The following is a 16,034-nucleotide window of genomic DNA, read 5'->3' as shown; positions in this document are numbered from 1 at the left end:
ACTGACTCTTGTGAAGAAATATTTTAAAACAACCCATACAATCACCTTGCTCAAACATAACTTTAGAAGAAACATGCAGGCGGTGTCACATGACTAATTCATGCATAATGATAAATCCAACAACACGATGATGCACATGATGCATATTCAGCATGATTCAGGTCTGTCACAGCTTACTATCTGTCTGTTATTTCTTCGCCAAATTACTATTCTAAAGCCTTTTTGAGCTATTTTTTTCAAAAATGCATAACCATGTATTTATCGTGAAATCCATTGTACATAGTGTTGAGGATAAGCATGTGTAAATCTAATTTGGGGAATATTGGTGTACGTTAATTTGAAGACGACAAATCGATAAAAGCATTTGTTATTAATTGTAATTAATATAAAAATTGAGTGCAATACCAGAGAAAACAGAAAATGGTTTTCTCATCTCATCATCAAAACTAATTACCAAAGCTTTTTAGTCTCCTAGTCTTACACTAGCAGGTCATCTTAGTTTCACAAAAGATATGTGTTTACCATGTCTACTGGATTTTCTTTTACTATTCTGCATTTGTGTGAGATGTGCATGGTGTGTGACCAACAGACATGTATGGTCTATGTCTATTTTATCCTTGACCACTTCTTCTTCTAGGCCTCTACAGCATGACCATATTGACATGATTTTCATCAAACATGAAACGTGTCGTGACTGACAAAATATTAGCTGAAACGAGATCAGATATCATCATGCCGTTCAATGACCAAATACAGCATATGGATAATAGTCTCATTGTTATTAACTTGTGTTACAGTATCTTCTAAGACTTCTTAACACGTACCTTACGTCTAAGATACGGATTGACAATAATAATGTTTGACAGGTGTCTTGTAGTAAATTACAATTGGACTGCTCCTGTCATGTCAACACGGCAAACGGAAGGACTCTTCCGAGTCTTTACCAAATGAACCACACACTTTCATAAATATATCCGGTACCTGCATGCTGCTGGTTCGTAGGAAATCCTGGATTTGGGACAGGTTGGGGTCCAGGAGGTCTATTTGGCTGGAAATTGGTTCCAAACGCGAGTCGAGGATCCGCCATGTTACGTGATTCACCACAAGTATTAGACTACACTCACATTGATCAGACACTCATCTAGTTATAAACCGGTGGAATTTCAATTCATCGAGTTCATATACTGTATAAAACAGCCAAGCTGGTCTTTAGAATTATGTATATGCTACACAGGAAACATTTCGTTGGCTTTGTCACTATCTCGCCGAACAGGCTGTTTTCCGGAAGTCGTACAATCGCCGCATGCGCAGATCAATTCTACGTGGCAGAACATTGAAGGGGACATAATCATAAGTTCCACATCTTACTCTTTTGCGTTGTTTTAGTGTTATAAAACATTTATAGTCAGCAGATAACACGTGGAATTCCCCAAAGCTTAACGACTAGTGTTGTTATCACAATACAACAAATATGGCTAGTTCTTCTACAATTCAATACTACTATATATAGGCCCACATAAGTAGCCAAACAAACCCAATGGTCTTGACATAAATCTTCCGCATATATAGTTTTATAGATTTTCTAGCAAATAAAGCCCTCACACCATTTCAATTTTAAGAGGCCAACCACAAATAAGTTAGATAGTCTCAATAAAATTAAAATACATAAATAAATATATTTATGAATAATAAAACATTTGGCGTCTCACATTGAGCAGTGTAGCCTAACCCTCTTACCACATTTATCATGAATTCAAAGTACAAATTCTGGAGCAAAGTCAATAGGTCTAAATAATGTTTATGTGTGCCCTCGTGCGTTAAAAGAAGTATTACACAAACAATATACAACATCGGTTCCATTTATGTATGGTAAAGAGAAAATACCATGGTAACTGGTGACACCGTCCCTTAATGATTCTCTTACGATCAATCTAAAATATTTTCACGTCAAATCATTGATAAGAAATAAATATTATTGTTAAATGAAAATAACTACCATCGTTCTGTTTTGATTTTATTGAATACTAACTTGCACGGGAATGCATAACAATTACAAGAAATGCATAATTTAAAAAATGAATATTATTTAGGACTTCCATGAATGATATAACAGAAGGGTTTACGTCCGTGTCTCAAGTCAATACGATGATACCCTGGTATGACGCCCACACATCAATATTTAATAATTCCAACGTCGTACTATAAGTTATATTCTGACAGTATTCCCAGAACATGATATATACATAGTCTATGTCATTTCCACGTCAGCTGTTGGCACGTCAGCCTACGTGTCAATGGCCAACTCACTGGCGTATGTACAGAGTGGTGTCTCGCTCGGCGTGTATGTACATCGACGTTGTAGCCTGTGATCGATTGCTCTATCGTGTCATAACCATAGCCTTCCGGTAGTGCGGTACACATAATATTTGGAAAGTAAATGATAGACTAGTTTCGATTATCTATGTAAATATATGATACAATGTATGTAGATATAATTACAAAGATGTTGCCTGACCCTCGTGGCTGCACTGCTTGTGACTTGCTGCAGCGATTCTCAGTGAATCGTAAGATGAATTGAGGCAATGTTGTTTTAAATAAATCTTAGATGCTATATTCAAGATTCTTTATTCAATATCTAAAGTCTTGAATACTGATAATTCTTTTGTGCGTATGCTCGTGCATGCAAATAAGCCTAGCGTGTGAATAGCGAGTGAGTATGGTTTTACGCCGCTTTAGCACTATTCCAGCAATATCACGGCAGGTACACCAGAACTATGTGTTTAGGTATGTAGTCATTATATACCTACACAAATAGAACGACAGTAATATATTGAATACAGGTAAATATATATGGACATGGAATATAACGATATGTCTTTCACCTGTGTGAAAAGAAGCAGGTGTGATGATAAAATATTACAGGTAAATAATATTATTGGATAATCTAAACAGTTCTTAGAACAGGTGTCTCCGAGGAACGTCCGATTATATACAGAGTAGGGGCGGTGGCCGTTTTTATGGATATATATCAGACAACCCTTGGTGTCATTGTATATGAAGCACCTGTTAAGAAAATATTAGGAATTCACCGAATTTCTATTTAGTGAGTGATTGAGTATGATTCTACGCCCCCTTTAGCAATATTCCAACCGGAAATGGGTTTCACACATTGTACCCATGTGGGGAATCGAACCGGGTCCTTCGGCGTTGCCAGCAAACGCTTTAACCACAAGGCCATCCCACCTTTTCAATTTAGTATACACGCTTCCGATCATTAATACTATTAGTCCTGGGATATATATTTCAGTGGTGGATCCGGGGTCCGGATGGAGTTAGAAAATATCATATTGTCCCTTATGAAAACAAATAAAAACACCCCAATATACAACCTTGTTGTTGTTGTTGTTGTTGTTGTTGTTGTTGTTGTTGTTGAACTACTCGAATATATTGTCAAGTGTTATCATGCTCCTCGTTTCTTTTTATCATTGACACTTACCCATATTTCGCTTCTATGTTCTTAATAAGAATTTGGTACATGTCAATATATATCTGGGACAATATATTTAGCATTCAAAGAAAACTCTCTTTCAGTTGCATATGTATATTAGAATATTAGAATATTAGTATTATCACGTGACATAGTCAGAAAACGCGTGGTTTCAAAGTCCATCAGAGCGATAGCAAGTTCAGATATGTTCATCAGTAAATGGAATTTTTGCTTGTGGTCTGCCACTGACCGAAAGGGAGGTAACTCTCAACCATCGTCCGCCATCACAGAGTTTTTGACAGTATTTTTCAGGTTTCAGGAACTGCTAACGAAATGAGATAAAGAAGTTCACTATGGAACTGCAAGATGTGTTTTATTCGAATGCCGAATATATTGAAACGGTGGGTTGTTACAAAAACGTTCACATGTGAGTTGCAGATGCAGGCTTCGGGGTTAATTTCAAATACGATCAGTGAAATCATAAACATGTTCTTGTTTTTCTATCATTATTTATTAATGACCAAATAAAGAATATGTCCTCTCCAACAGATCTACCTGTAAGTCTAATAATTGTCAAGTTCTATTTTTGCCTCACTATTTTTCATTTTTAAATCTCCAAACAATTTGGCATTTTAGTATCACATTGATTTTGTTATCTGTTCCAAAAGGACGTGTCACAAGGATACTTTAACCTCAGTTGTATCCTAGAAATGCTCAGCATGATTTATACAGTATTTCGAATCATTTATTCTAATGTAAATGTTGTGGGTTAATATTTCTTGAGGGGCACAGGTGACCCAGTTGTCTCAGGCGCTGCGATTCGCTGAACAGAGTTGTGTCCCTTGGACGCGCCAGAAACCTATGATTGTGGGTTCGAATCCCGGTTCGCCCTGATTATTTTTCTAGGTTTGTCAGCACCATACCCGTTCTCGTGGGTTTCACCGAAGTGGTAAACGTCTGAGACCTGCATCACTTCGGGCTTTCCTTCCACATTAAGCTGACACACCGCGATATAACTGTAATACTCTTAAAAGCAGCGTTAAACCCAACTCACTCACTCACTAATATTTCTTGTTTCCCTTGCCATAATATTTCTGGAATATTGCTTATAGTAATAGTGGCAACTGCTTATATTTCCATTGGTATTGTGTTCAATGATGTAATGACATTTTATATACATGACTGAAGCAAGTGATTTTACTAAAGCCCTTGTAAGCTACGTAGAACCCAGGACATTTGTATATTATAGGCTTGAGTCCTCTTGATAGGGACAAAACAGATTTTAATAATTTGGAAAATTCGACCACGTCAATTTTAAATGATCGTAAATGATTGTAAATGATTGTAATGGTGACATCAGCCAGAAGTTGTTTACATTATTTGTGGCATATGACATGTCTGGTGATCGAACCACTGACCTGCCACTCTCCGGGCAGACATTCTATCCACTACCCAAACGGAGATGGTAAAGATGGTTCCTTGTTCCTTGTTGTTGGTACCTTGCCTTGCACTCAGCATTAAGGGTGTAAAACAAGGACTGGTCAATACTGTGTCTGAGTTGGGTATCCATGCTGCAGGCATGGTATCTCGGTTGGCTAGCACTATAAAACTGGCAGTAGTTGGGACTAGTAGTACTACTACTAGTACCTATATAAGTGCAATAATCTTGAATGTGATGTCAAACCCCATTTCACCTCACCCCACATACTATATTTGTTATCTTTCTTCACATGCTATTTGCAGGCTTCCGGAAACAAAGTCAGTCGGCAGTCGGTGCTCTGTGGCAGCCAGAACATTGTCATAAATGGAAAGGTAGGCATGGGTAGGATGTCTTCTTAACTAAACAACTGTTACTAGACAATTCAGGGTACCGTATTCAATGTAATAAGCGCCCCACTCTAATAAGCGCCCACAGCGATATTTGCTAATATATTGGCTTGTGAACAATCCCAATTAGCACCCCTTCCAATTGATCAATGTACACAAGACTTATTTGTTCATGTATAATACGCACTTGTGTATTATATTCACCCTTAATTATGGGCAGTTAAATTCTGGAAAATAAATCAGTCGTATTTGATATGCACATACAGTGGTCCCTCGCTACAACGCTACCAATGGGGTCCAAATAATTGGTGGGCGTTATAGACGATGAGCCGTTTAACCGAGGCCGAGGCGGGGGAGCGCGCTCGGCAAATCTCAAATCATCAATATGTGTTTATCTCACGTCACGTCACGTCAAAATAGTATATATTTTTATGGACCTAGATCTACCTGTAATATCATTCATTTATTAAATCTGTCACACTTCACAATGTCTGAAATACGTATTCCATTTCAATTTATCATTTTTTATTTATAAATTAAAAAATGATTCACTATTTCCCGCGATGTTATTGAAATTAAAATTCTCGGACACACATTTCGACAAGGGGTCCGCATCGAACATGTCAAAGAGCAAAATAAAGACGTTTTAAGCAAATCTTTAAATATATAATACAAACTGATAAATAAAATCAACAAAAATATATCTAAAAGTAATCAAACTTACATCTAAGTTATTATTTCCATCGTTTTGTGCGATCGTGTGTAATGTAAGTCAAATGACATCTCGGCTTTCGTCGCCTTGAATTCTCGGCACGGACACAACGTTTAATGCAAAAATATATGCATGAAAAATCTTTGTCACAGCTCGTAACCTAGCACGATACATTCACGAAGTACTTTTCTTTTGTATCATTTCAGGCTATCAGCATAAACTACGAAATTTACAATCTTTCCACTCTGTTTTTTTTCTCCTCCAAAATTATATTCTAATAAGGCGCCCCCCCCCCCCCCATGTCTTATTTTGAGAGCGCCCCGGGCACTTATTACCTCAAATACAGTGATTATTTTTCATGGTTGTAGTGCTCTTGACTGGGCAAATCTTTTTGGATTTCAATGTGGAGGGTCGAAGCCATGTTGCCAGTTTGAAGTTAAGCTAAGCTTATGAGTTATCGGTAATCTATTAAATGAGCCAACACTTTACCATGAGACCACTGGTGCTATCACAAGTTATTTGTGCTCGTTTATAAAGTCATCAGCACCCGATTGTTTACCATGATGTGCTTGCACACTAACCATTTGCTCAGAGAAACTCAAAACTTCATAAATCTTTTCGGAGTTTCCTCGCATTACTTTGCATTAATTTGATAAAACATTGTTAAAAGAGATAGCTAACCCATAACCTAACTCATAAACCTGAGGATCGTAAAGGGTGTTTGATTGGCAAGTCGTGCTCAGCCTTAAGGATCGTGAAAGGTATTTGATCGGAAAGGGTTACCTAAACCTAATGATCAGAAAGGTTTTGGTTTGTTGTTTAACGCCATAATTAAGCAATATTCCAGCTATATGACGTTCTGTAAATAATCGTGTCAGACAATCCAGTGATTGACATCATGAGCATCGATCCACGCAATTGGGACACGATGCCATGCATCAACCAAGTCAGCGAGCCTGACCACCCAATCCCGTTTGTCGCCTCTTATGACAAGCATAGTCGCCTTTTACGGCAATCATTGGTTGCCGAAGACCTATTCTACCCCGGATCTTCACGGGTCAATCAGAAAGGGGATCCATGGGCTAAAGATAGAGTTGGAGGTTACCTTTCCTAACCCTGAGAAAACTATCCCTAAGGATCAAAGAGGCATGTGATGCGAGGGAAGCACCAGAAGTACTATAAAAGCTATGCCTTGTAAACTGCATTGTTGCCATTTTCTTAAATGCTTAAAGATCAAAGACTTCGGTCACTTGGCAGTCTGAGCCTTTGCTCCCCTAGACATGTTATTCTCATAAATCAAGATGAAGATGAAGCATATAACATGTCATCCTCCCGAAGCAAAAGAGTTAACCAACTATAAAAGTCCAGTTTCCACCCTTGCCGAACTAGGCTGGTATTATGGGGTTACATTTTGGCTGGACTAACGAGTCTATGCATAGTCCAATCAAATCGAAATCCATTTCGTAAACTGTCGTACTGATTTCAGTCGACTGCAAGATTTGCAAAGCATGTGCACCGCCAACTCGTTGTCAACAGAAATTTTCCAAATCTTTTCATGTTTATAATCAAGGTGATCATGAGTTGATGCATTTCGCGATGTAAGACCCGTTTTATCACAATATAGATATTGATCATTGATCAGATTGTTCTGACTGGGCGCCGCCATTTTGTTTGAAGCAACTGCAAGTGATACAAGAGGTGGAATCTGATTGGTCAATATGAGAGGCTTATAAGGGACATAACTCGTAATAGCCACTGGTAGCACTATGATCGAGCCCAGGAATTCCAGCCTAGGTTGGCAAGGGTTGAAACTGGACTTTTAACATGTTTAAAGTCAGTTAACTCTCTTGCCTCGGAAAGATGATAACATGTATAATTCTGAGGTTGTTTGTATATCAGTTGTTTCCATTCTATTTCGTATTACCTTGATTACTACCAATCTCATTAAAATCAGATCTCAGTTCTTGCTGAAACAAAGCAAAGATCTGAGGATGTCCCATTACGGGTCACATCAGAGCGACCTTTCTTCTGACCAGTCAAAGCATTGCTTACCATATTAGGAAGGTGACAATCGGAATGTGTTTTCTAATCATGCAACCATCGAAAAGGTTAACACGGGGAATTCCAAACTACCATTAAAGGCTTTATGACTGAATCTGGTCAAATTATCATCTATCTCTCCCTTCAGTGGGATGAACATTTGAACGGAAGAAACTTTGCTTAGCCTGTGGGAAGTACTGCTGTACAATATAAGCCATCTATTAGACATGAATGTTCTTTTGTTCAGTTTTCAATATTTTTGACAGCGTAGTTGCCCATTTGAAACCTATTTCATTGGTTGGTCAAAGTTCATGAGAGGTCACTCTTACATGACCAGTAATGATGTCCTCAGGTCTATGTTTTGCGACAGCCAGAACTAAGATCTCTTTTTAATCAGATTGTATCACTGTTTATATACTTGTACAGAAATAGTAATATCTATTGTGAACATTCCCCAATGGGGACGGTGGATAGAATGTGTCTCCCAGCACTCCATTGCTAGTTATAAGAGGCAACTAAATGGGTTTCTGGGGTACAATTGGTCCTCAGCAATCTGTTTTGTAAAAGGTGAATTAATTGTTCTTATCATCAGGCTTGACTTGGTCAGTGGTGTGTCAACATGCCCTGATGGCGTGGATTATTGCCCGTTATTTCTATCACTTGATTGTGTAGTCAGATTATTTACAAGCTGCTGTCATATAGCTGGAATATTGCTGAGTGCGACATTAAACACCAAACACATGGGCATATTATTACCATTCAGACATAGAAGAGTCTTTATTGTAATGTGGAAGGTATACCAGGTAGGGCTGGCTGAAAGGATTGATCATCAACATTATCGTCGATGGGAAGAAATATAAACGATTATCGACATGAAATTGTTGTCATCGATAATAACTTTTTGTTAACTTTTTGTGGTGAAATAAGTTTAGATTTACCAAAACAGACTAGTTATTGTCAATCATATCAATTGTCGAACTTCTTTTTATATATCTCAAATGTCCACAAAGTAATCCACGCTTAAATGTGTCACAGCTCACCAGTGGTGTGAAATATTTTGATTTCTTTCGGAATTTACATGCATTTTTGCTTGAGATTACCTCTCAGATATTTATCAATAATTGATCGATATTTAGTTAGCGATTATCGGTCTCTATGATCTATATCAATAGCCAGCCATAGTACCAGATATTTCAAAACTCATTGCACATTGCAATATCTGTTGTAGACAATCATAATGACGGACTGTGTGATACGAGGGGACCTGGCCAATGTCAGGATAGGTCGCCATTGTGTCATCAACAAAGGTGCTGTTATCAGGCCAGCATTTAAGAAGTTCAGCAAAGGGTGAGTACTCATTTGGTAGCTTTCTACTCTATCACTTCACCAGTGTACGAAATTAAGCATGAAAGTTGAGGCATCCTTGTCTTAACACTAATGTTAAAAGTAAAGGCTTAAGGGTCTCTTGATCCCAGTACTATGCCAGCAAACCTCAAGGACCCAAGAACCCCACCTTAATTTCGATCACTGTGGTAGTATTTGCTATTTTTGATTAAGATTGCTTGTTTGAGTGGCTTGATCATGTTGATATACCTATTTGCTTCATTTCAAATTTTATTTTATTTTTCTCTTAATTACTCTCCACAAATAAGGGCATGGACATGATGGAAAGACAGTAATCCTTGGATAAGCCAGGCTTATTTGAAAATTGGATTAAAAGCAAGTTTTATTATTCCCCTGAATTTAGAAACAGAAATTAGTCAAATGTTTTTAAATACCCACTTCATATACTGTCGCTCTTATCTTTTATCTGTCACAAAGAATATTTGGAATTGGAATTTATCATATATGTTTTTAACTTTCTGACTTGAATTGAGGGCAAAAAGTCTGCAACCCGAGGATCTTTCTTTGTTTTACATATTGAGGGCCTGCTCATATTGGTTGCAATTTTAAATGTGATCTGTGCTGAACTTGCCCTTCACACAAGTCAAAGGAGGCATTTTGATTGGTTGTTCATTTAAGCCCGTAAGTGAACGATTCTGTGATAGTTTTGTGATTAGACAAAAAAGAGATGGAAGTTCATGGAACTAGTGACATCATTCTGAAATCAATGTGTCCAGGGCATTGTAGAATGAAGATTTAATGCACTGGACATGCTGAACAAACAAGCTGAATGTTCAACTTTTCTGTGATGTTTGTTTCAGTGTGGCGTTCTTCCCCTTGCATATAGGTGATCATGTGTTGATTGAAGAAGACTCCATCATCAACGCGGCGCAGGTCGGGTCCTATGTTCATATAGGCAAGAACTGCATCATTGTAAGTGTAATATTCCATAACATATTGGTTTGAAAGTATTGAACATTAAAGGTTTGATTTGTGTAAATCAGAATCCATATTTTGATGTGACTGTAAATGTCAATTATTATTGTTGCTGTTATTTTTTGTTGTTGTTGTTGTTGTTGTTATTGGCAGCTTGAATGTATCTGTAATTTGGCACTCTGGGTTGAGTACACAATATCTGTTTTACTCCTATCTGTTCCAATATGATTCTTCTCTGTGTGAAGATCTGATGACACCTCCACAGAAGGTCTTGTCAGGTGAATCCTGATCAAACTGTGAAGATCCTGGTTAGAATTGGTCTTCAGCAACCCATGCTTGTAATAAGATGCGACTAACAGCATCGGGTGGTCAGACTTGCTAACTAGGTTAATACATGTCGTTGTATCCCAATTGCGTGGATCAATGCTCATGATATCAATTTCTGGATTGTCTGGTCCAGACTCATTGAAAGACCGCAGTCATATAGCTTGAATATTGGAGTGCGGCTTTAAACAACAAGATGCATGTGTTCTTGAGACAATCACAGGTTAGCCTTCTGAAACAGTTCAGCTTCAATTCTTTACCACCTTGATTCAAAATGTTCATCATAGCAAAAGGAAGCTGCCACTGACCACTGAAATACTTTCAACCAGTGTTAAACATGGCATTTAAAAACAACAGGATGTACAACATAGCAACAACAGTATTGTTTTTTGTGTTTGAATACAGAATTCAGGATACAGATGTCAGATATGCTTGTCTGAATGCTTCTCTCACGCATAAAGAGAATTTAGACACATCAACGCTCATTGGCTGATTGCAAATTCCGCCTGACATGACCTCCAATTGAGGGGGGGCCAGTCATCTAAGGCGATGCCATTCCCTGTGCAGAGTTCTGTCCCTTTGGGCACGCCAGAAACCTATGATTGTGGGTTTGAATCCTGGTTCGCCCTGATTATGTTTCTAGGTTTGTCAGCACCATATCCGTATTCGTGGGTTTCACCGAAGTGGTAAACGTCTGAGACCTGCATCACTTCGGGCTTTCCTCCCACATTAAGCTGACACGCCGTGATATAACTGGAATATTGTTCAAAGCGGTATTAAACCCAAGTCGCTCACTCACTCCAATTGAGGTGTCCTGAGATCTGAGTTTAACGACAGTGTACTCGCCCATGTGACTAGACAGAGATGTGTCAGTTAGAACTTCATTAGGGACATGGACAAGGTGACAGAAGCTGAACAGAAGTTAAATTTAAAATAGATGTTAGTGGTTTGGTCTTATAATTCAGAAAGTCCAAAAACATATGATCTGACGATACTTTAGTTTGGTTTTCACATGATTCACATAAGATTTTGTCAATATTTTCAGTAAAAAACATCAGGCAATGAAGAAATAAAACACCTGACCCAATGACATAATGATTTGTTTGTACCAATACAGTGTTTAGAAAGAGAGTAGTCACTTCCTGTGTTTTCATTCTGCAGGGTCGTCGATCTGTTCTCAAAGACTGCTGTGCCATAGCTGACAACACAGTGTTGCCGCCAGAGACAGTTGTCCCCCCTTTCACAGTCTTTGCAGGATCACCAGGTACAGTTACCTCCCTTTACCTGTACAACTGCCTGAAGGCGACATGCAACCAGTGTTTTGATGAATGAACTTCTATGTTAACATTTTCTTTTTAATGAATAATGGTTATTCTTTCAGCTGCCATTCCATGAGCACACAGTTGCCTTTAAGCTAAATAAATCACAAAATATATATATATAGCTTCCCCTGGTCCATTTCCAACACAGGAAGCTGAACACAAAAAATGCAGTTCTGCACCAAATGGCACTTACTTGTGAAAAATATTGAAAATGGATGTAGACTTAGGAAACATGTAAGTCTTGCACAGTATCATCCAATCATAGTTGATTAATTCTTCACTGCACGCTCCATCTTCTCTACCAAAGCGACAGGCTGCACAACTAATTTAGTGTAGGGTATAGGGCTGGGACGGGTAACTCGGGTACCCGGGTCGGGTGGGTACTGAGTAGGACCCTGGTACCCACAGGACTACCCGAACCGGTGGTTAGTCACGTGATATATTGTTTAATGACAAAAATTATCTAGAACTCTATGGTTACACTACAAGTCACTAATGTTCGCATTTCTTTCTGACTGTGCACCCATCCCTTCTGATTTTTCATATGGTTGAATAAAGAAATAACTTAATTCAACTTCAGTGTGTGAATGACCAGATTGTTTACAACGTGTATCTAAATACGTTTTGCCAGGGCTATGATAAAAATGTTCCCAGTCGGACATTTTGAGACATCTCTTGGGACCTACAGCATGTACAGTGGGTACCCGGGTAGGGTCGGGTAATAGAGGGGTGGGTACCCGGGTAGTAAATTTGGACTCACAATATGCGGCAGGGATTGACATTGATCTATCTGTATCTGCTTGTGAATCGCTGTAATCATTTGGGGGTCCCAAGCTTGATAATAAGGATCCAAGGGTGACCACTTCACCCCCATCTGTTTTGTCAGCCCTATTGAAAACTGAAAATTTAAATGCACTTCTTCGTTTCCATAAAGCTGTTCCCACACTTTTTAGGCCTTGGCTAGCCTTGCTCCAAGGCTGTACTCAATGATAAATCCACCTATTTATAATAATTCTATCCTTATATTAGGCAAGTCTAGATATAACGACTTGTTTTTATAATTTATATAATCAAAGTTTTATGATTGAATCTAATAATCGTTTTCTTTGAGTGTTGTACAAGTATAGGCCTTTGCCTTAGTCTTTACCTTAGTTACTGACGACTCCAGCCTCAAACAAGACTCACCCCCTTCAAATGTTGTGTGGCAGGTAAATGCAGTACGGAGCTGCCAGAGTGTACCCAGGACCTCATGGTGGACGTCACAGTCAACTACTACCAGCACTTCCGAGCGATGGGGAAGGGAAAAGCCTAGTTCCTGACACTCCTTCACACAGGAACTCAACATTCATCTATTTATTTATACATTGCTTGCATCAAGATTTCTTTGGTAACATTGGAGAAATGATCCCCATGTTGAAATTTACCATGTTTTTTGTTGCTACAGAATAGTGTTTGGGCAGATGTTGATATGATATATTACTACTCAACTTTTGATGGGGTAATCAGTAAGGATGTCACAATACAGATGTCACGCGATATCTCCATACAGGAGCCACAATACGATACGTATCTCAATACTGCATGTTCAACATTTTGTGCGGAAAGCTCAGTCATTTGACTGAAAATAGAGTCCATAGACTCGCTCATTAAGGTAAAGAAGGACAACTGACTAATGACACTGTGTCATGTATTATGACAGGCACCAAAGAAGAGCTGGTCAGTTTTGTTATCGGCCAGTTTTTTATGAGGAATTATAAAAATAGTTTGTACTTGTTTATTGATATCGGTGGGAGATCAACATGGATAATCGATATCGGGTTAAATGTGAGTCAATGCCAAATTAAATATATCTGGTATCGTATCGTGAAAGGTTTGCTGACGATGCACCGGTGTAACAGTGAATCACATCACTAATAATCAGATATGTCGTTCTATTTTTATATACACTTGACATATTATCAGAATCAGTGCATCATGGAGAGATAAAAATATGCCTATCAAAAGTGGAGTAGTATATTGATTATGACAGTTTCCAAATATGACTTCATGCCTCTAAATAACATGGCATTTTTGCTTTTGTTTTGGTGCATGGATGATCATTGATACACTCCCCGATTTGACATGATTATGATCCTTGGTTTGTCAGCACCTACCAGTGTTTGTGGGTTTCGCCAGAGTGGTAAGCGTCGCTAACCTACGCCACTTTGTGATTTCCTGTCACGTGAAGCTGACTTCCGTGATACAACTGAAGTACTGTCCACAGTGACGTTAAGCCCAAATCACTCTCCCTGTAATGTTATATTTTTATTGTATGTAGAAGTACTTATTTCCCGGGCTCTGTGGTCTTGTGTTAAATACCTGTGCAATATATTCTCATTATTTACTTATGTAAAATGATATGGTTATAACAATTTTTTATTTTGGATCATTATTAAGTGCACTTTGATAACTTTAACATTTGAGCAGAGATTTCGGAAACTTAAGCGAGATTTGAAGCCTCTTTGTTTGTTGTAAATGAAAGTTGTTTATTGATAATATCTAAGATTAAAGTGATGTGAAGTAACACCATGTTTAGTTGTAAATAGACAGATGCTACTTTTAAAAAATCTTCTCTGAATAAAACATATATGTTACTTCAAGACTGCTTTCCTTATTTTATTAAGAATGTACTAGGAATGCATATTAAGATGCATACCTGCTTCTCTTTACATGGGCTACTTGGTTGGATTTGGTCCCCTGCAACATATGCTGGTTTTAAGAGGTGACCAAATTGATCGGGTGGTCGGACTCAGTGACTTGGCTGACAGCGTGTCATCATACCCAAGTGGTGTGGATCTTTGCTTACAATATCAATCACTGGATATCCAGTCCAGACCATTGGCTTATCATGCTGAATTTTTAATCATTTATGTCCAAAGAAGGGTTTTAATTTACGGTGGTAACCATAATTTGTTCCAAGCACCTACAGTATTCAGTAATAACATCAACAGTTTAAATCATAAGTCCCAAGCCCGAGAATCTGATGACACACAAGTTCAGTAGCCTGTATGGTCACCATGTGCGTTGACAACTGCCACACAACGCCTCCAAGCATAAGATATGCAAGCAATATCCGGCCATACAGGCCTATGAGACACTAAGTTTCATTAAAATATCAAGGAATTAAAATATATAATACTGAGCATATAATGCTCGCCCATAGTTATGTTATGATATACAGTATACAATATAATAATACACGCTCACTGACACAAATGTACAATACACACCATTCATATTATGACGCATATGACACACTGACAACCTGGAAACTATACTGTTTGCGCATTATAATAGACTCTCTCTCGCTCTCTCTCTCTCTCTCACCATCGCGGCAAGGGATTTCTGTAGAGGTATGCACTGCATCAGTAAAATTAACTGACTGACATTTGAGAACTGTAGGATGAGTGGATCCAGTAGAGTAGCTTCCTTCCAAAGGTTATATCGAATATCTGAGTAAAATGGACATTTTGTCAGAAAGTGAACTTCGTCTTCTATTACTTTAGAGTTACTTCTTTGATACTATAGTCGTACTATCCTTACTTAGTACTCCAACTTCTAAATGCCTATCAAAGAAGTTATCCATAAATTCTTAACCTTACTTACTTTAGAGTTGCAATATCTACACTGTCTTTCCTCGAGGGGAGTGGGTCGACGTCTGAAACGACCTAGTTCAATCTCTAGTGGCAATGTACCTGGTTTTATAAAAAGGCTGTTTTGTTTAATGCACTCACAGCTAGAAGTAGAGGAAGGCAGTACAAACAAAGTGTGTAGGTGAGCATAGACATACACAGCACAGGCTGTGGGCTATTTGGGATTACAAATAAACAATGATAAATCTAAACTGGAGTAGTATACACCGAGGATGGAGATGGGATTGCGCACAAAAAGTATAGCAACAATAACAGTTGAGATTAGAAGACTGGAAACATCTTATGATATAAGAATAAAAAAAAAATTAAAA

At 38.2% G+C, this 16,034-nt stretch overlaps 2 protein-coding genes across 5 annotated transcripts in view; one reads left to right on the top strand and one right to left on the bottom strand.

Moving 5' to 3' along the window:
* The window catches only part of LOC139468047 (protein transport protein Sec24A-like), a 38,950-nt gene extending 37,662 nt beyond the window's left edge, over positions 1–1,288 (bottom strand). For all 4 annotated transcript variants that reach the window (XM_071249738.1, XM_071249740.1, XM_071249739.1 and 1 more), the window contains exon 1: positions 982–1,288. In XM_071249738.1, the coding sequence (XP_071105839.1) occupies positions 982–1,087 (106 nt within the window). In that variant the 5' untranslated portion in view covers positions 1,088–1,288. The remainder of the gene's footprint in view (positions 1–981) is intronic.
* Positions 1,289–3,768: 2,480 nt separating this feature from the next.
* Positions 3,769–14,647, top strand: LOC139469064 (dynactin subunit 5-like). The gene is made up of 6 exons (XM_071251191.1): positions 3,769–3,888; positions 5,231–5,299; positions 9,295–9,413; positions 10,271–10,382; positions 11,871–11,973; positions 13,240–14,647. The coding sequence occupies exons 1-6, from the start codon at positions 3,841–3,843 to the stop codon at positions 13,341–13,343; spliced, it is 555 nt and encodes a 184-aa protein (XP_071107292.1). The 5' UTR covers positions 3,769–3,840; the 3' UTR covers positions 13,344–14,647.
* Positions 14,648–16,034: the final 1,387 nt, after the last annotated feature.

Source organism: Haliotis cracherodii, unplaced genomic scaffold, assembly GCF_022045235.1.
Source record: "Haliotis cracherodii isolate W230 unplaced genomic scaffold, xgHalCrac1.p SCAF_2, whole genome shotgun sequence".
In the NCBI taxonomy this organism is placed as follows: Eukaryota; Metazoa; Mollusca; class Gastropoda; order Lepetellida; family Haliotidae; genus Haliotis; species Haliotis cracherodii.
Note: the sequence above shows the minus strand (reverse complement) of the source record. Positions and strands in the feature narration are given on the sequence as shown.